At 50.1% G+C, this 20,254-nt stretch overlaps 2 protein-coding genes across 3 annotated transcripts; both read left to right on the plus strand.

Annotated features, from left to right (window-relative positions):
* The first annotated feature begins 2,481 nt into the window (after nt 1-2,481).
* LOC141998262 (killer cell lectin-like receptor subfamily B member 1B allele A) lies at nt 2,482-9,913 on the plus strand. 2 transcript variants are annotated; one of them, XM_074970967.1, is made up of 6 exons: nt 2,482-2,615; nt 4,464-4,550; nt 5,375-5,542; nt 7,507-7,661; nt 8,894-9,000; nt 9,790-9,913. In XM_074970967.1, exons 1-6 carry the CDS (start codon nt 2,531-2,533, stop codon nt 9,911-9,913), a joined length of 726 nt encoding a protein of 241 aa, XP_074827068.1. In that variant the 5' UTR covers nt 2,482-2,530. The 2 variants fall into 2 exon arrangements, with proteins under 2 accessions (XP_074827068.1, XP_074827067.1); XM_074970966.1 differs by lacking the exon at nt 2,482-2,615 and having other exon boundaries at nt 4,324-4,550.
* Nucleotides 9,914-12,558: 2,645 nt separating this feature from the next.
* Nucleotides 12,559-18,994, plus strand: LOC141998383 (killer cell lectin-like receptor subfamily B member 1B allele A). The gene is made up of 6 exons (XM_074971148.1): nt 12,559-12,643; nt 14,491-14,577; nt 15,279-15,446; nt 16,315-16,469; nt 17,629-17,741; nt 18,871-18,994. Exons 1-6 carry the CDS (start codon nt 12,559-12,561, stop codon nt 18,992-18,994), a joined length of 732 nt encoding a protein of 243 aa, XP_074827249.1.
* Nucleotides 18,995-20,254: the final 1,260 nt, after the last annotated feature.

The raw sequence follows: 20,254 nt of genomic DNA on the forward strand, positions 1-20,254 counted from the left end.
GGTAACGCCGAGAAAGTGAATGGCGCAAGGCTGATTTACACCCATAGGGGGTCTGGGCCCATTGACTCTAATGGAGTTACGGCCAGTTCACACCAGCTGGGAATCTGGCCCTTTGATTATTTTTTTAAAAAATAAATCTATAATTTTTTCACAGTGCTTCTAATATTGTCTTCAGAGTATTCAAAGATTCCTGGGACATTATTGTATACTTTATGGTAACGCCTAGAGTCCCCAGCTGAGATGAGGGCCCCGTTGTGCTGGGCACTGAAGACACACAGGGAGAGACAGTCCCTGCCCCAGCTGAGATCAGGGCCCCGTGGTGCCGGGCGCTGCACAGACACACAGCTAGAGACAGTCCCTGCTCAGGAACAGAATTTTTTTCCATAAAAATGTTTTCCATTTTCAGAAAAAAAAATGGATTCTCTTCAGTTTTCAAAATTTGAACTTGGAAGAAAGTCCCAAGGGGAGCGGTGGATGCTCCATCTCTTGATGTCTTGATGCCTTTTGGGAAAAGGCTTTTAGTCAAGCACAAGTCACTGTGCTCAGTACAGGAGTAACATAGTGAGGTTCCCTGGCCTGTGTTATTTGGAGTGGTTTCTTGTTAACTCCTTATGCTTAACCATCTCTTCCACCTTGTGTTGAGCTGTGACATTCTGAGGACCTTTCCCAGACCTGCAGAAGAGCTCTGTGGACCTCAAAGGCTTGTCTCTCTCTCCAACAGATCCAATAAAAGATATTACCAGAGGTGATGCACAGGGGGGCAGAGGGGGAGCATGCGGGGTCACGTGCCCCCATCCCCAGATTTGCTGCTCGGTTTGTACTGAGCATGCTCACAAGGACTGGGGATGGATCGCTGGATGATTGCTGGTTCTGTTCATTCCCTCTGAAGCACCTGGCATTGGCCACTGTCGGAAGACAAGACACTGGGCTAGATGGACCTTTGGTCTGACCCAGTACGGGTTTTTTTAAAACCCATCCAAAGTACATTTTGGCTGAGAAATGTCTGGTTTTGAAAAGGCTTTTGCTTTCAACCCCAAAATGTTTTACACTTTCACTTTTAACAGGTCTGTTGGGGCCTGTCATTGTGCACTATATCTATTCACTATGGAGGAAAGCATTGTCAAGTATCATCAGATTAAGGCATCCGAAATAGCCGCTATGGACTTGACATAGCACTACGGATATTCTCTGGCCTGCGGTACGGACATTAGACAAGATGATCTAATGAGCTTCAAATCTGTGAAATTATTAATCATTTTACACAGCCCCGTTCTCCAGCTGTTTTCATGCTCGGTTCTAAACCGCACCGTAGGTCACCGGGGTGGAGCATCACACTCAGAGCAGTGGGTGGGCTGGAAAGGTCTTCTGCGGTAGAAAGAAAAACTTCAGTAAGAGGTGGGTGACTTTTTTAGCCAGTCAACGAGCAGGGAGGCTTGAAGGCCAGCTGGAGGGCACGTGCAGCCAGAGCAGGTCATCGCCACGCTCTGCTCCCACGTACCAGGGCTACTTGTGAAAAGCTTCGCCAGAGCTAGCACTGAAAAACTGGCAGGGTGGCGGGTACGGTGCTAGTGACTTGGGCTAGTGCCCTGAGCTCAGACCCGGGGGAAGGCTGGCAGGCTTGGACGTGAGTTGCTAGCCTGAGACAACATCCACGCTGCTATTTTTAGGGTGCTAAGGGAGGGCAAGTCTGTCTAGCTGCACAGAGAATGAAACAACTGCCCCAAGGCAAATCATAAATCATAAAAACACCAACTTCCCGCCCCTTGGATCATGCAGGTAAACCAGGCCAGGGAAGTTTGATTTCAAACACTGGGAAATGCTGTTCCCTCCACCCCCACACACACACAGAAAAAGTTGATGGGAAGTGATTTTTTTTTCACCATTTTAATCAACATTTGCAGTGGAAACTTTCCTCTTCTTGTGCATCCTCCCCACACAAAATCTTCCCCCACCCCGCCCCCAATTGCAACCATTTCGTTTCGGGTGGGGGATTTTCGTTGGGGGGACGAACATTCCAGACGTTTCAAGGAAAGCGGCTACTTTCTACCCAAAAATAAAAATTCATGGTAGTGAAAACATTGTGATGGAAACCTGTCCACCCACCCTCTTTTCGAGCTCATTTCCGCCTCTTGATCTAGAATTGCTACACAGGCTTTTGACAACTGGCTGCTGTGGGCAGCCCCCTCAAAGACCATTGATTCTCTGAGCACAGACAAAAGCAGAGGGGCAGGATCTCGACACAAGCCCGCTTGCACTGGCTCTGTATGGCTCTGGATTGGCATTTCCTGCCTCACTGAGTTCGGATCTGCACTGAATCGGAGTCGGGTGGAGCAGCCAACTCTCCGGGCACTTTTGAAAAGAGCAGCAGGGTCAGAAGGTGCAAATTATTCCGCCATTCGCCAAAGCTCACGCAGTGGTCAGAAGGTGGCAGGTTTCAACTGACACAATATTTCCTGGTGGAGGCGTGTTCATGTTAGCTCGCACACAGCTAGGACGGTGCCTTCACACGCAGCTGTTGCCTTTGCTGGCCATGGCTGATGGAGAAGTCTATGAGAATGTAAACTTCAAGGCAGGCTCTCTGCCCAGCCACACGTCGGCCCCGGCTCAGCATCACAGTGAGTGCCTTTCACTTTGTGGTGTTTTTTCAGGGGTGTGGATTTTGGGAGGCTGGGATTCCATTTTTGCGACTGTAATGTTGATAGATAGCAGGTCTAGCAATGGACGAGGGGTGAGATCCCCATCTGGTGCAAGCGGGCATAGCTTCACTGACTTCAATGCATTAAGTCTGGATTTACACCAGGGTCACGGAGATCAGAATTTGGTCCTAACTCCACTACCTTCAGTGGGGTTGCTCTGGATTTAGCTCTGGTCATTGAGGTCAAAGTCCAGCCCTGGCCCCATTCATTGCAGTGGAGTCACTCTGGATTTGGAACAAGGTAACTGAGATTTGAATGCAGCCCTGACACAATTCATCGCAGTGGAGTGACTCCGGATTTGGAACAGGGTCACTGAGATCTGGGCGTAGTGAGAGCAATACACAGTGAATCACAGTATATGGTACAGCTCTGCCCTCCTGTGCCATCCCATTGCCCGACTGGAATGCGGTCAACACGTACTGAGACCAAGAGGAAGGAGCAGGGAGGCCCAGGGGAGAAGGACACTTGGAAGACCTGTGTTTAAGTCCTTTTTTGCACACTCCCTGTGTCGTCTTGAGCTAGGCACGTAGGGTCAGACTTCCACAGGTAATTAGGTGCCTGAGCAAGCTGGCTTCAGCAGGACTTAAAGGCTTTAAAAAAATTACACCCGGCCTGGTTTTTTAGGTGCCTAAATACCTTAGGAAAGCTGGCCCTCCATCACTCCGTGCCTCTGTTTCCCACCTGTAAGCAGGCGTGGAGAGACAGCGCAGCGTTCTATTACCTCTGTATTTGTCCCCGGTACAAGCGCCGCTGGGCTCCTGCGGCCAGGGCTGGTGCGCGCCGTTCAAGAAGGAGGTTAATGAACTAGAGAGGGGTCAGGGAAAAGCCACGAGAACGATTAAAGGGCTAGAAAACCCGCGTTACAGTGAGAGATTCCAGGAGCTCCATCTAGTTAGCGTAACAAAGAGAAGGTGACGGGGTGACTTGATCCCAGGCTGTCAGTACAAAATTTTAATGATGGGCTCTTCAGTCTCGCAAAGCTCTAATAAAACCCAAGGGCTGCAACTTGAAGCTAGACAAATTCAGGCTGGAAATATGGGGTACATTTATGACAGGGAGAGTAATTAACCCATGGAACAATTTACCAAGGGTCACGGGGGATTCTCCATCATTGACCGTTTTTAAATCAAGCAGGGACGTTTTTCTGACAGCTCCGCTGAAGGCATTATTTTGGGGCAGATCTCGGGCCTGCGCTATCTAGAGGTCAGACTAGATGATCACAACGTTCCCTTCTGGCCTTGGTATCGACGCAAGATGGGGATAACAGCGCTGCCCTGTCTCAGAGCAGGGCACGGAGGGTAAATATTTCCCCGGTTATGATGAGGCGCTCAGCTGCTACAGAAACGGAGTCAGGTGAGTTCCTTAGGAGGACAGAATTCTGTTACCGACTCCAGTTCCTTCTAGTATTATTCCTTTGGTATAAGCTTTCGTGGGCTATAACCCACTTCATCAGATGCATTATAACACGTTCACCTTCCCCCTCACGTACATTTCCAGCAGTGGGTTTCCTGATCTGCTGAGCTGAGAAGAGCAGTGTCTTCTCCACCTCCGTCTCAGAGACTTTTGCAAGCAATTTGCTCAGCTAGCCCCAGTCAAACAAGGGGGCTTGTTTCCACTGACAGGCGAGAACTGCAAACAGGCCAGGCCAGGTGTTAAAAGGCAGAGACGTCGCCTTGCAGATGTCAATTGGTGTGGGGTGCACCACAGACAGTTATCTCCCCTGGTGCATGCAAACCGGCTCTGCATTTCCCCCCTTGCTTCTTGCAGCTTGTCCGCAGTGTCCGCTTTGGCATCGGGTCGGCTGTGCCGGGAACATCGTCCTGCTGGGAGCTGTGATAGTCCTGGCTGTCCTGGGTGAGTAGCCCCCGGCTGTGGGTTTTGTGCTGCGGCCCAGCAATGCAGCGGGAACTCAGCACACGTTGTTGGGGCTCAAGGCGAGAATCGCTGAGTGGCGGCCTCTGGCCTGGGTGATACAGGAGGTCTCTTCTAGCCTTGACATTTGTGATTCTGGGACAACTGTGCCAGATTCTCAGTTGCAAGAATCGCCTCTGGCCTGGGTGATACAGGAGGTCTCTTCTAGCCTTGAACTTTGTGATTCTGGGACAACTGTGCCAGATTCTCAGTTGCTATAAATTGCCATAGTGTCATTGATTTACACCACCTGGGAATCTGGCCCATTGACTCCAATGGAGCTATGGCCTATTCACACCAGCTGGGATCTGGCCCATGGACTCCGATGGAGCCATAGGCGCTGACGCCAGGGGTGCTCCGGGCCTCAGGCACCCACAGAAAAAAAATACGGGGGGCTCAGCACCCACCAGCCACCGTGGTTCGGCCTGGCCCCAGGGCTGGCTGCTGATCAGCTGTTCGGAGGGCAGGGGAAGGGGGAGGGGGATGGGGCAGGGGACAGCGGGTAGAGGAAGGGAGAGAGGATGGGGAAGGGGGATTTTGGGGAAGGGGGTGGAGTGGGGGCATGAAGAGGCGTAGTGAGGGCGCGGCTTGAGGGTGTGTCCTCGGGGGGAGAGGCGGAGTGAGGGCGGGGCCTCAGGACAGAGCGGGGGCGGAGCATCCTGTGGGAAATCCAAAAATCAGTGCCTGTGGTTGGAGTTACGGCGGATCGACACCAGCTGGAATCTGGCCTCGTCTTCTCCAATTTTTGGCTTCTATTTATCTTGAAGTTTCCCAGTGCCCATCCCAGAATCGCCAGATGGCAGCCGTGCCGCAGACCTCTGAGAAGAGCGATTCCTGTGAGATCAATCGAAACACAACACCGTACCACCGTAGATTGGAGGATTTCCAATCCTGCCTGAAGCGAAAGCTGTGTGGGGTGGAAACCAGCTCAGCAGGTAACCCCCGCGCATCCTGCATCCAGCCCGTCACTCACCCTCACTGTTACTAGGGTGACCAGATATCCCGATTTTATAGGGACAGTCCCGATTTTTGGGTCTTTTTCTTATATAGGCTCCTATTACCCTCCACCCCCGTCCCGATTTTTCACATTTTTGCTGTCTGGTCACCCTCACTGTTACACACCTTGGTGTTTACATAAAGCCGAGACACCTTCGGTCCCACCCCCTCTCTGTCCCATCCCTCCTTTCCTGAGCCTCTGTAATATCGCCAGGGACCTACAGCCTCAGCTAGGGTGACCAGATGGCCCGATATTTAACCCTTTGTCCCGCATCCCGATCAATGTACGATCGGGACGCCATTTGTCCCGATATTCAGGTAAGGAGGCGAGTGGGAGGGAGGCGCTGACCGCATGGGTCCTCTGGGGCTGGAGCACCCATGGGGAAAAATTGCAGCCAGGCTCCCCCCTCCTCGCCTCCTTCTCCCCCCCGCCCGACCCCCAGTGCGCCACGTCCCCATTCCTCCCCCATTCCAGCGCTTCCCACCACCTAACAGCTGTTTAGCGGCGCTTAGCGCTTTCCAGGAGGGAGGGGGAGAAGCGGGGACGTGGCACGCTCAGGGGAGGCGGTGGAGACGAGGAAGGGCAGGGGCGGGGACTTGGGGGAAGGGGGTAGAATGGGGGTGGGGCGAGGGCAGGGCAGAGGCGGGAAGAGGCGGGGGGTGGGTGAGCACCCACCCAGCAGAGGGGAAATCAGCACCATAGGGGTGAGTGGTGGGCAGGGGTGGGGATGTGAAGGGGCAAGCAAGTGGGCGGGGAGGCGAGTGGTGGGTGGGGGACCGAGGAGGGGCGCAACCAGCCAGTGGCAGGCCGGGGGATGAGGAAGGGCGTGGTGGGGGGGGCCAAGCGGGGAGGGGGCGGGACCTGGGGCAGAGTGGGGATGGAGCCTGGGAGGAGCGTTGGTAGACTGTGGACGGGGCTGAGGGCACCCCGATGTGTCGCGATATTTTAGTGTGGAGATCTGGTCACCCTAGCCTCAGCTGCGACAGCTCGTGGCCAGTCAGGGTGGGCAGAGCCCTGGCAGCTGGAGCCACAATAGCGTAATAAGATTTTACAGTTCTTTAGCTGATCCGTGTATTACACGTGTAGCACCCAGAGGCACTAACTGAGATCAGGGCCCCGTGGTGCCGGGTGCTGCCCAGACACCCAGGGAGAGACGGTCCCTGCCCCAGCTGAGACCAGGGCCCCATTGTCCCGGGTGCTGCCCAGACACCCAGCGAGAGACGGTCCCTGCCCCAGCTGAGACCAGGGCCCCATCGTGCCGGGTGCTGCCCAGACACCCAGGGAGAGACGGTCCCTGCCCCAGCTGAGACCAGGGCCAGCATTGACTGACATTAGCGTACTCCCTATTGAGCCCTGCCGCACAGCGCCCCCTAGCCCTGCACTGGAGCATTGGGGTCAGCCGTGGCTGCAAGGTAGGCTGACCAGGTAGCGAGTGTGAAAAATCGGGACGGGGGTGGGAGTAATAGGTATCTATATAAGAAAAAGCCCCATATATCGGGACTGTCCCTATCAAATCGGGGCATCTGGTCACCCTACTGCAAGGTGAGAGCACCCTGTATTGAGCCTCTGCCCCTGATAACCGAACGCAGCTCCCCCACGCACCCCCACACAGCGCCACACTGGGGCATTGGGGCCAGCACTGACTGTGAGGGGAGAGCGCCCCCTGCTGATCCTCCTGCTCCGCTAACCTGTAACACAGCGCCCCCTTGCATCACACTGGGGTATTGGAGCCAGCACTTACTCTGGGCACCCCATGATGTTATGGTCTTGCCACGCTCCCCAGAGCTCTGCCAATGCACTGCGCTTTGTCTCACTAAAACATGGCATGAGAAGGCTCCTTGTGTCTCTGCCGGTGGACGAGCAGATCCATTATTTTAATAACTGTTCCATTTCGCCCTCCAGACGGCTCCGGGTGCAAACTCTGCCCCAGGCACTGGGTGCCGCACAGGGACAAGTGCTACCGGCTGTCTGAAGAGAATCAATACTGGAGCAGGGGCCGTGATGACTGCTCACGGAGGGGATCTCACCTGCTAGTGATCCAGGACCGGGAGGAGCTGGTAAAGAATGTGCTAAACTGCACCGTATTTGTGTCCTTGTGAATGAGAGCAGGGCATGAAGCCCTCTTTTATTTTTCCAGCAACAAACTTTTGAAAGTAAAATTTCCATTCACAATTTTTCTATTTTTCACAGGAAAAATTTAAAGTGAAATGAAATGTTTGTTTTTTTCAGAATTTCAACAGATAGTCTCCATTTATTTTTAATCATTTTTTAACCATTTAAATTTTCAGTTGTGCAGAATTATGGATTTGAAGTATTTTTTATCCATTTTTATTGCTGTAAATTTCCACGGTTGTGGGAGATCATGGGGCAGGGTCAGACAGTGGGCAGGGAGGTCGGACCATAATTAGTTAATGACAGTACATGTTGAGATTCAAAGAGGTTAAGCTTTGTAATCGTCAACATAGCCAAAGTAAGAATCCTTAAATCAAACGCTAAGTTCTTAAGCAACATTTTTCTTACGTTGCCTCTCTGTAAATTTTGATTATTGTCAGTGGAAATATTTGTCATCAGTTTGTGTGTGTACGGTGAAGTCAACATTTGCTGATAAAAATCGAATCGCCCCAAGCCTATATATTTTGGCTTGGGCGATTAAATTTTTATATAAATAAATACATTATATATATACAAATAAATAATAATAATTATATAAATAAATACATTAATAGTAGATCCCAAAACATTTTACAGTGTTAAAAGGATTAGGTGCAAACTGGAGACAGGAATCACTCAGCTATCACTGGGATGCGGCTAATTCTGGGGTGGGGCAGCTAGGTAACAGCTGTATGGCAATGCTGCACAGGGTTTGTTCACTCAGTACAGAATCCGATATGGAAAGAGGGGCAGTCTGTGGATAACAGCTGACATGTTTGCCCAGGGCTGAAATGCTTTTAATCATTTATTAGAGCTGTGTTAAAAAAAAAGCCAGCACAAAAAATTGTAAAAATTTTCATTCAAAAACATTGAGAATGTTTCCTGATGTTCACTGAAAATGATGAACAAAATTCATCACCATCTTGGTGGAAGGGAACAGGACTGACTCAGTTATTAATTAATAGTATAAATTGTTTCTTGTGTTTACTTTCACTTGGAGTTTCATCTGCTTCTGACTTGTCGCCAGTAATAATGATCAAAACCCAAACTAGGGATCAGGTCTTATTTGCGTCGTGAGCAAAGGAGTCAGAGAATTCTACCTTGTTCTGTTCTCTCAGACACCTTGTCCATTTCACAGGATTTCATACAGAATATTACACGAGATCAAAATCAGGTGTGGATTGGACTCACATCCCCAGGGAGGAAGTGGACCTGGGTGGATGGTTCCCCGTTCAATCAAACACTGTGAGTGTTTCCTGATAATTTTTTTACACCAGTCTGCAATAAATACATAGGGTGAGACTCTGGGCCCCATTAAAGTTAAGGGCAAACCTGCTGTTGGCCTCCATGGGGCAGGGATTAGATCCACAAATTTTACAGTGTAAGGGCCTCAATCCTGCAAACACACATGGGCTTACCTTAAACTCTCTCATTGAAGTCAATGGCAATATGCATGGGAGGAAAGCTAAGCAAATGCATACATGTTTGCAGGATGAGGGTCTCTGTTTGCATGGCCCCATCGCTCCTGGGCAGAACTGGTTACAAAATGGGGAGAAACACGATCTTTTCAATCTTTTCTTGTTTTTTGTCAACATCTGAGATTTCAAAATTCAAAAGCTGATCAGTTTCAAAACTGAGAAAGTGCCAACTGCCTCCATAGTTGGTCAAAAAACTAGGTCAAAAAGCCACTCAAAATTCATCAAAACTTTCCCATTTTTTCACTGAAATTTGAAATTGACTCAACTTTTCATGTAAGTTTCAAAGCTGAACATTTGCATCTGTTCTAAAGATTGGCCTCTCTGCGCTAGCGCTCTGATTCATCACTTTGCTGCAAGTTTCTCTACCGTGTGCATCTCTCCACCAGGTCTGGACTTAAACATATCAACTCGTTTCATGTAGTAGCCTATCTGGGGAAGGACTAGAGATGACGGCTGGAACCCCGGCATCCTGGAAGGAAGGAGAATAGCTGCGATAGACCCTCTTCCCCACCTCTAAACCCACTGATTGTGACTGTCTCCTTCACTCCTTTCACAGATTCCCGGTATCGGGTCCTGCTGAAGAGAACAGCTGTGCTGCAATACAGAAGAATCGGATCCAGTCTGAAATCTGCAACACTGACTATAAATGGATTTGCCAAAAGGAAGCTGTGCCCATTTAAACAGGTGGATTGGCGACCTCTGTTTGCATATATGGAATGGCGAACATCCTGTGTTCTCATCTTTATTTCAGCTACCCAAGCCTCAGGCAGTGTAAATCTGGGTAACGCCGAGAAAGTGAATGGCGCAAGGCTGATTTACACCCATAGGAGGTCTGGGCCCATTGACTCTAATGGAGTTACGGCCAGTTCACACCAGCTGGGAATCTGGCTCTTTGATTATTTTTTTAAAAAATAAATCTATAATTTTTTCACAGTGCTTCTAATATTGTCTTCAGAGTATTCAAAGATTCCTGGGACATTATTGTATACTTTATGGTAACGCCTAGAGTCCCCAGCTGAGACCAGGGCCCCGTTGTGCAGGGTGCTGCCCAGACACACAGGGAGAGACCGTCCCTGCCCCAGCTGAGATCAGGGCCCCGTTGTGCCGGGCGCTGCACAGACACACAGCCAGAGACAGTCCCTGCTGAGGAACAGAATTTTTTTCCATAAAAATGTTTTCCATTTTCAGAAAAAAAAATGGATTCTCTTCAGTTTTCAAAATTTGAACTTGGAAGGAAGTCCGAAGGGGAGTGGTGGATGCTCCATTTCTTGATGTCTTGATGCCTTTTGGGAAAAGGCTTTTAGTCAAGCACAAGTCACTGTGCTCAGTACAGGAGTAACATAGTGAGGTTCCCTGGCCTGTGTTATTTGGAGGGGTTTCTTGTTAACTCCTTATGCTTAACCATCTCTTCCACCTTGTTTTGAGCTGTGACACTCTGAGGACCTTTCCCAGACCTGCAGAAGAGCTCTGTGGACCTCAAAGGCTTGTCTCTCTCTCCAACAAATCCAATAAAAGATATTACCAGAGGTGATGCATGGGGGGGCAGAGGGGGAGCATGCGGGGTCACGTGCCCCCATCCCCAGATTTGCTGCTCGGTTTGTACTGAGCATGTTCACAAGGACTGGGGATGGATCGCTGGATGATTGCTGGTTCCGTTCATTCCCTCTGAAGCACCTGGCATTGGCCACTGTCGGAAGACAGGACACTGGGCTAGATGGACCTTTGGTCTGACCCAGTACGGGTTATTTTAAAACCCATCCAAAGTACATTTTGGGGTAGAAATGTCTGGTTTTGAAAAGGCTTTTGCTTTCAACCCCAAAATGTCTTACACTTTCACTTTTAACAGGTCTGTTGGGGCCTGTCATTGTGCACTATATCTATTCACTATGGAGGAAAGCATTGTCAAGTATCATCAGATTAAGGCATCCCAAATAGCCGCTATGGACTTGACATAGCACTACGGATATTCTCTGGCCTGTGGTACGGACGTTAGACAAGATGATCTAATGAGCTTCAAATCTGTGAAATTATTAATCATTCTACACAGCCCCGTTCTCCAGCTGTTTTCATGCTCGGTTCTAAACCGCACCGTAGGTCACTGGGGTGGAGCATCACACTCAGAGCAGTGGGTGGGCTGGAAAGGTCTTCTGCAGTAGAAAGAAAAACTTCAGTAACAGGTGGGAGACTTTTTTAGCCAGTTAACGAGCAGGGAGGTTTAAAGGCCAGCTGGAGGGCACGTGCAGACAGAGCAGGTCATTGCCACGCTTTGCTCCCACGTACCAGGGCTACTTGTGAAAAGGTTCGTGCTAGCTTCGCCAGAGCTAGCACTGAAAAACTGGCAGGGTGGCGGGTACGATGCTAGTGACTTGGGCTAGTGCCCTGAGCTCAGACCCGGGGGAAGGCCGGCAGGCTTGGACGTGAGTTGCTAGCCTGAGACAACATCCACGCTGCTATTTTTAGGGTGCTAAGGGAGGGCGAGTCTGTCTAGCTGCACAGAGAATGAAACAACTGCCCCAAGGCAAATCATAAATCATAAAAACACCAACTTCCCGCCCCTTGGACCATGCAGGTAAACCAGGCCAGGGAAGTTTGATTTCAAACACTGGGAAATGCTGTTCTCCCCACCCCCACACACACACAGAAAAAGTTGATGGGAAGTGATTTTTTTTTTCACCATTTTAATCAACATTTGCAGTGGAAACTTTCCTCTTCTTGTGCATCCTCCCCACACAAAATCTTCCCCCACCCCGCCCCCAATTGCAACCATTTCTTTTCACGTGGGGGATTTTTCGTTGGGGGGATGAACACTCCAGACTTTTTGAGGAAAGCGGCTGCTTTCTACCCAAAAATAAAAATTCATGGTAGTGAAAACATTGTGATGGAAACCTGTCCACCCACCCTCTTTTCGAGCTCATTTCCGCCTCTTGATCTAAAATAGCTGCACGAACTTTTGACAGCTGGCTGCTGTGGGCAGCCCCCTCAAAGACCATTGATTCTCCGAGCACAGACAAAAGCAGAGGGGCAGGATCTCGACACAAGCCCGCTTGCACTGGCTCTGTATGGCTCCAGATTGGCATTTGCTGCCTCACTGAGTTCGGATCTGCACTGAATTGGAGTCGGGTGGAGCAGCCAAATCTCCGGGCACTTTTGAAAAGAGCAGCAGGGGCAGAAGGTGCAAATTATTCCGCCATTCGCCAAAGCTCACGCAGTGGTCAGAAGGTGGCAGGTTTCAACTGACACAATATTTCCTGGTGGAGGCGTGTTCATGTTAGCTCGCACACAGCTAGGACGGTGCCTTCACACGCAGCTGTTGCCTTTGCTGGCCATGGCTGATGGAGAAGTCTATGAGAATGTAAACTTCAAGGCAGGCTCTCTGCCCAGCCACACGTCGGCCCCGGCTCAGCATCACAGTGAGTGCCTTTCACTTTGTGGCGTTTTTTCAGGGGTGTGGATTTTGGGAGGCTGGGATTCCATTTTTGCGACTGTAATGTTGATAAATAGCAGGTCTAGCAATGGACGAGGGGTGAGATCCCCATCTGGTGCAAGCGGGCATAGCTTCACTGACTTCAATGCATTAAGTCTGGATTTACACCAGGGTCACGGAGATCAGAATTTGGTCCTAACTCCACTACCTTCAGTGGGGTTGCTCTGGATTTAGCTCTGGTCATTGAGGTCAAAGTCCAGCCCTGGCCCCATTCATTGCAGTGGAGTCACTCTGGATTTGGAACAAGGTAACTGAGATTTGAATGCAGCCCTGACACAATTCATCGCAGTGGAGTGACTCCGGATTTGGAACAGGGTCACTGAGATCTGGGCGTAGTGAGAGCAATACACAGTGGGTCACAGTATATGGTACAGCTCTGCCCTCCTGTGCCATCCCATTGCCCGACTGGAATGCGGTCAACACGTACTGAGACCAAGAGGAAGGAGCAGGGAGGCCCAGGGGAGAAGGACACTTGGAAGACCTGTGTTTAAGTCCTTTTTTGCACACTCCCTGTGTCGTCTTGAGCTAGGCACGTAGGGTCAGACTTCCACAGGTAATTAGGTGCCTGAGCAAGCTGGCTTCAGCAGGACTTAAAGGCTTTAAAAAAATTACACCCGGCCTGGTTTTTTAGGTGCCTAAATACCTTAGGAAAGCTGGCCCTCCATCACTCCGTGCCTCTGTTTCCCACCTGTAAGCAGGCGTGGAGAGACAGGGCAGCGTTCTATTACCTCTGTATTTGTCCCCGGTACAAGCACCGCTGGGCTCCTGTGGCCAGGGCTGGTGCGCGCCGTTCAAGAAGGAGGTTAATGAACTAGAGAGGGGTCAGGGAAGAGCCACGAGAACGATTAAAGGGCTAGAAAACCCGCGTTACAGTGAGAGATTCCAGGAGCTCCATCTAGTTAGCGTAACAAAGAGAAGGTGACGGGGTGACTTGATCCCAGGCTGTCAGTACAAAATTTTAATGATGGGCTCTTCAGTCTCGCAAAGCTCTAACACAACCCAAGGGCTGCAACTTGAAGCTAGACAAATTCAGGCTGGAAATATGGGGTACATTTATGACAGGGAGAGTAATTAACCCATGGAACAATTTACCAAGGGTCACGGGGGATTCTCCATCATTGACCGTTTTTAAATCAAGCTGGGACGTTTTTCTGACAGCTCCGCTGAAGGCATTATTGTGGGGCAGGTCTCTGGCCTGTGCTATCTAGAGGTCAGACTAGATGATCACAAAGTTCCCTTCTGGCCTTGGTATCGACGCAAGATGGGGATAACAGCGCTGCCCTGTCTCAGAGCAGGGCAGGGAGGGTAAATATTTCCCCGGTTATGATGAGGCGCTCAGCTGCTACAGAAACAGAGCCGGGTGAAGTTCCTTAGGAGGACAGAATTCTGTTACCGACTCCAGTTCCTTCTAATATTATTCCTTTGGTATAAGCTTTCGTGGGCTATAACCCACTTCATCAGATGCATTATAACACGTTCACCTTCCCCCTCACGTACATTTCCAGCAGTGGGTTTCCTGAGCTGCTGAGCTGAGAAGAGCAGTGTCTTCTCCACCTCCGTCTCAGAGACTTTTGCAAGCAATTTGCTCAGCTAGCCCCAGTCAAACAAGGGGGCTTGTTTCCACTGACAGGTGAGACCTGCAAACAGGCCAGGCCAGCATGTTAAAAGGCAGAGACGTCGCCTTCAGATGTCAATGGGTGTGGGTGCACCACAGACAGTTATCTCCCCGGTGCATGCAAACCGGCTCTGCATTTCCCCCCTTGCTTCTTGCAGCTTGTCCGCAGTGTCCACTTTGGCATCGGGTCAGCTGCGCCGGGAACATCATCCTGCTGGGAGCTGTGATAGTCCTGGCTGTCCTGGGTGAGTAGCCCCCGGCTGTGGGTTTTGTGCTGCGGCCCAGCAATGCAGCGGGAACTCAGCACACGTTGTGGGGCTCAAGGCGAGAATCGCTGAGTGGCGGCCTCTGGCCTGGGTGATACAGGAGGTCTCTTCTAGCCTTGACATTTGTGATTCTGGGACAACTGTGCCAGATTCTCAGTTGCTATAAATTGCCATAGTGTCATTGATTCACACCACCTGGGGATCTGGCCCATTGACTCCGATGGAGCCATAGGCGCTGACGCCAGGGGTGCTCCGGGCCTCAGGCACCCACAGAAAAAAAATACGGGCGGCTCAGCACCCACCAGCCACAGTGGTTCGGCCTGGCCCCAGGGCTGGCTGCCGATCAGCTGTTCGGAGGGCAGGGGAAGGGAGAGGGGGATGGGGCAGGGGACAGCGGGTAGAGGAAGGGAGAGAGGATGGGGAAGGGGGGCCTTGGGGAAGGGGGTGGAGTGGGGGCATGAAAAGGTGTAGTGAGGGCGGGGCCTTCGGAGACAAGGCGGATTGAGGGCGTGTCCTCGGGGGGAGAGGCGGAGTGAGGGCGGGGCCTCAGTACGGAGCGGGGGCAGAGCACCCTGTGGGAAATCCAAAAATCAGTGCATGTGGTTGGAGTTACGGCTGATCGACACCAGCTGGAATCTGGCCTCGTCTTTTCCAATTTTTGGCTTCTATTTATCTTGAAGTTTCCCAGCGCCCATCCCAGACTTGCCAGACGGCAGCCGTGCCGCAGACCTCTGAGAAGCGTGATTCATGTGAGATTAATCGAAACACAACACCGTACCACCGTAGATTGGAGGATTTCCAATCCTGCCTGAAGCGAAAGCTGTGTGGGGTGGAAACCAGCTCAGCAGGTAACCCCCGCGCATCCTGCATCCAGCCTGTCACTCGCCCTCACTGTTACACACCCTGATGTTTACACAGAGCCGAGATACCTTCGTTCCCACCCTCTCTCTGTCCCATCCCTCCTTTCCTGAGCCTCTGTAATATCGCCAGGGACCTACACCCTCAGCTGCGACAGCTCGTGGCCAGTCAGGGTGGGCAGAGCCCTGGCAGCTGGAGCCATAACAGTGTAATAAGATTTTACAGTTCTTTAGCTGATCCGTGTATTACACGTGTAGCACCCAGAGGCACTAACTGAGATCAGGGCCCCGTGGTGCCGGGTGCTGCCCAGACACACAGCGAGAGACGGTCCCTGCCCCAGCTGAGATCAGGGCCCCGTGGTGCCGGGCGCTGCCCAGACCCACAGGGAGAGACGGTCCCTGCCCCAGCTGAGATCAGGGCCAGCATTGACTGACATTAGCATACTCCCTATTGAGCCCTGCAGCACAGCGCCCCCTAGCCCTGCACTGGTGCATTGGGGTCAGCCGTGGCTGCAAGGTGAGAGCGCCCCCTATTGAGCCTCTGATAGCCCCCAGTGCCCCCAGTGCCGCACTGGGGCATTGGAGCCAGGAATGGCTGTGAAGGGAGACTGCCCCCTCCTGAGCCCCCCGCTCCACTACCCTGCAGCACAGCGCCCCCTTGCAGCACACGGAGGTATTGGGGTCACCCCATGGTGTCCCCAGAGCACCCCATGGTGTCCCCAGAGCTCTGCCGATGCGCTGCACGTTGTCTCACTAACACGCTGAGTGGGAGGCCTCCGTGCGTCTCTGCGGGGGAAGCTGGTCAGAGCTGTTCGAATGATCAGACCCGTTATTGATACTGTTCCATTTCCCCGTCCAGAGGGCTCCGGGTGCAAACTCTGCCCCAGGCACTGGGTGCCGCACAGGGACAAGTGCTACCGGCTGTCTGAAGAGAATCAATACTGGAGCAGGGGCCGTGATGACTGCTCACGGAGGGGATCTCACCTGCTAGTGATCCAGGACCGGGAGGAGCTGGTAAAGAATGTGCTAAACTTCACCGTATTTGTGACCTTGTTAATGAGAGCAGGTCAAAAATCCCTTTTTATTTTTCTATCCACAAACTTTTGAAAGCAACATTTTCATTCACAATTTTTCTATTTTTCACTGGAAAATTTTACAGTGAAACAAGATGTTCATCTTTTTCAGAATGTTGACAGATAGTCTCCATTTATTTTTAATCATTTTAAATTTTTTTTATCAATTTAAATTTTCAGTTGTGCAAACTTATGGGTTATAAGTATTTTTTATCCATTTTTATTGCTTTACATTTCCACGGTTGTGGGAAATCATGGGGCGGCGACAGACATTGGGCTGGGAGGTCCGGCCATAATTATTTAATGACAGTAGACGTTGAGATTCAAAAAGGTAAAGTTTTGAAACCATCAAAATATGCAAAGTAAGAATCCTTAAATCAAATGCTAACTTCTTGAGCAGTATTTTTCTTACTTTGCCTCTCTGTAAATTTTTATCATCATCCATGGAAAATATTTTTTCATCAGTTTGTGTGTCTACAGTGAAGTCGACATTTACCAATAAAAATCTAATCTTTCTAAGCCTAAATATACTGAAATCAATACATGAATAGTAGATCCCAAAGCATTTTATGGTCTTAAAATGATGAAGTACAAACTGGAGACAGGGATTGTTCAGCTATCACTGGGATGCGGCTACTTCTGGGGTGGGGTAGCTGGATAACAGCTGTATAGCAATGTTGCACAGGGTTTGTTCACTCAGTACAGAATCATGCCCTATATGGAAAGAGGTGCAATAGGTGGATAACAGCAAAGAGTTTGCCCAGAGCTGAAATGTTACTAATTATTCATTAGAGCTGTGTTAAAAAAAGCCAGCACAAAAAAATTGTAAAAAAATTTTCATTCAAACACATTGAGAATGTTTACTGAAGTTCATTGAAAAATTTAAACAAAATTAATCAAAATCTCAGTTATTAATTAGTAGTGTAAGTAATTTGTTATGTTTACAGTACTTTCAATTGGAGTTTCAGCTAGTCCTGATTTGTCACCGAAATTGATGATCAAAACCGCAACAAGAGATCAGGTCTCATTTGCATTGTGAGCAAAGGAACCAGAGAATTCTACCTTGTTCTGTTCCCTCTGACACCTTGTCCATTTCACAGGGGTTCATACAGAATATTACAAGAAATCAAAATCCGGTGTGGATTGGACTCAACATCACATCCCCAAGGAGGAAGTGGACCTGGGTGGATGATTCCCCATTAAATCAAACACGGTGAGTGATTCCTGATTAGTATTTGACATCAGCCTGCAATAAGCATATAGGGTGAAATCCCCATTAAAGTCAACGGCAAATCTGCTGGTGAAGGATTTCATCCATTAATTTTACAGTGTAAAGGCCTCAATCTTGCAAACACACATGGGTTTCACTTTGGAGTGAATGGCAGTACCCAGGGGAGGAAACCTAAGCAAACACATAAATGAATCAGGGTCTCTGTTTGCATGCGGTCATCTAGGGTCGCCAACTTTGGTTGGATGAATTCCTGGAGGTTTCATCACATGACATCATCATTAATCTTTAATTAAAGATTAATCTTTAATTCCTGGATACTCCCAGGCAATCCTGGAGGGTTGGCAACCCTGGACTCATCAATCCTTGGCATAACTGGTCACAGGTGCCGATTTTTTTCTTTCTGGGTGGGTGTTCCACCCTTGCTCCACCCTGAGGCCCTGCCTCCACTCTGCCCCTTCCCCCATGGCCTCACCCTCACTCCGCCTCTTCCCGCCCTGGCTCTGCCCCCTCCCCTCAGCATCTCCCGCCTGCCACTGAACAGCTGATTGGCGGGTGGCTGGTGGGTGCTGAGCACCCACTATTTTTGCCCCGTGGGTGCCCCAGCCCCGGAGCACCCACGCAGTCGGCACCTTTGGAACTGGTTACACAACAGGGGAAACATTTTTTTAAGTCTTTTCTTGTTTTTAATCAACATTTGAGATTTCAGAATTCCAAAGCTGATCAGGTTCAAAACTGAAAAAGTTCCAACTACCTCAAATAATTGGTGAAAAAAACCAATTCTAGAAAAAAACTCACAAATTTCATCAAAACTTCCCCATTTTTTAATTGAAATTTGAAATGGACTCAACTTTTCATGTAAGTTTCAAAAGGGGAACATTTGCAGGGTTCTAAAGGTTGGTCTCTCGGAAGGAGCACCCGCATTAAACACTTCGCTGCAAGTTTCTGTACCACGTACTGCTCTCCAAAACGTACCAACTTGCTTTACGTATTAGCCTATCTAGGGAAAGACCAAAGATCATGGCTGGAACTCCAGCCTCCTGGAAGGGAGGAGAAAAGCGGCTCTTCTCCACCTCTAAACACACGGATAGTGACTGTCTCCTTCACTCCTTAGATTCCCAGTATCGGGTCCTGCTGAAGAGAACAGCTGCGCTGCAGTAAAGAAGAATCGGATCCAGTCTGAAATCTGCACCACTGACTATAAATGGATTTGCCAAAAGGAAGCTGTGCTAATTTAACCGGCTGGATTGGTGACCTCTGTTTGAATAGGCGGAATGCAAAACACCAAGTGTGTTTGTCTTTATTACCACTAACAAATTCTCAGGTAGCGGAAATCTGGGCCGATCCATTGAAGTCAGTGGAGCAAGACTGATTCACAGCAGCCGGGGATCTGGGCCCACTGATTCAAATGGAGTTATGGCTGATTTCAACTAGCTGGGGGTCTGGCCACATTGACTCCAATGGAGCTCCCCCCGATTTATACCAGCTGGGGATCTGGCCCTTTGGAAGGGTTCTAGATTTACAAAATTATAAAATCACTTAGCTTCCAAAAATTGCTTTCAATGTATACAAATAATTTGATTCCTGTGATGACATTATGTGCATTATGGTAGCGCTCAGATCAGGGCCCCGTTGTGCCGGACGCTGCACAGACACCCAGCGAGAGTCAGTCCCGGCCCCAGCTGAGATCAGGGCCCCGTGGTGCCGGGTACTGCCCAGACACCCAGCGAGAGTCAGTCCCTGCCCCAGCTGAGATCAGGGCCCCGTTGGGCCGGGTGCTGCACAGACACAGAGTGAGACAATCCCTGCCCCAGAGAATTTACAATCAGACTCTGAGATTCCAAGGCCCCTGAGGGTGTCAGGTGTTCAAATCCCAATGAAATTCAACTCTTAGGCTCCTCTGAAAATCAAAGCCTAACTGGACAGAGCAAACATTACTATCTACATTTAATAAATGGGGGAATTGAGGCCCAGCGATTACAAGGTTACAACAGAAGTGTAAAACAGAGGGTGTGTCTACACTACAGGGACTATAGTAACATAGTGAGATTGCCATAACTGTGCTGGTGTAACCCTGTAGTGTAGACGCAGCCGACAGCGACGGGAGGGGTTCTTCCTTGGTGCAGGAACTCCACCTCCCTGTGCAGGTTGACAGATGCACTCTTCCATTGACCCAGTTGTGTCCACACTGGGGGTTAGGCTGGCTTTGCTCCCGTGCTCAGGGGTTTGGCTTTATCGCACCTCTGAGAGGCCTCGCTAGGCCAGCTTACATTGGAAGTGTAAACCAGGCCAGAGCCAAGAACTGGAGGGAGAACGCTTGGGCTGCAGTTCCAGGTCTTATCCACAAGGGCATTCCTCTTACTCCCTGCATACGCTGATCAGACCCATGTGTGGGACACGGCGGGGCCTCCAGGGGTCGCACTCTGCCCTTTAAGCCTGTATTTCTTTGGCACCTGCCTGGCTTTTAGCTGGTTGAGTTCTCTCACTGTTAGCTCAAT

The sequence above is a fragment of the Natator depressus genome, chromosome 14, assembly GCF_965152275.1.
Source record: "Natator depressus isolate rNatDep1 chromosome 14, rNatDep2.hap1, whole genome shotgun sequence".
NCBI lineage: Eukaryota > Metazoa > Chordata > Testudines > Cheloniidae > Natator > Natator depressus.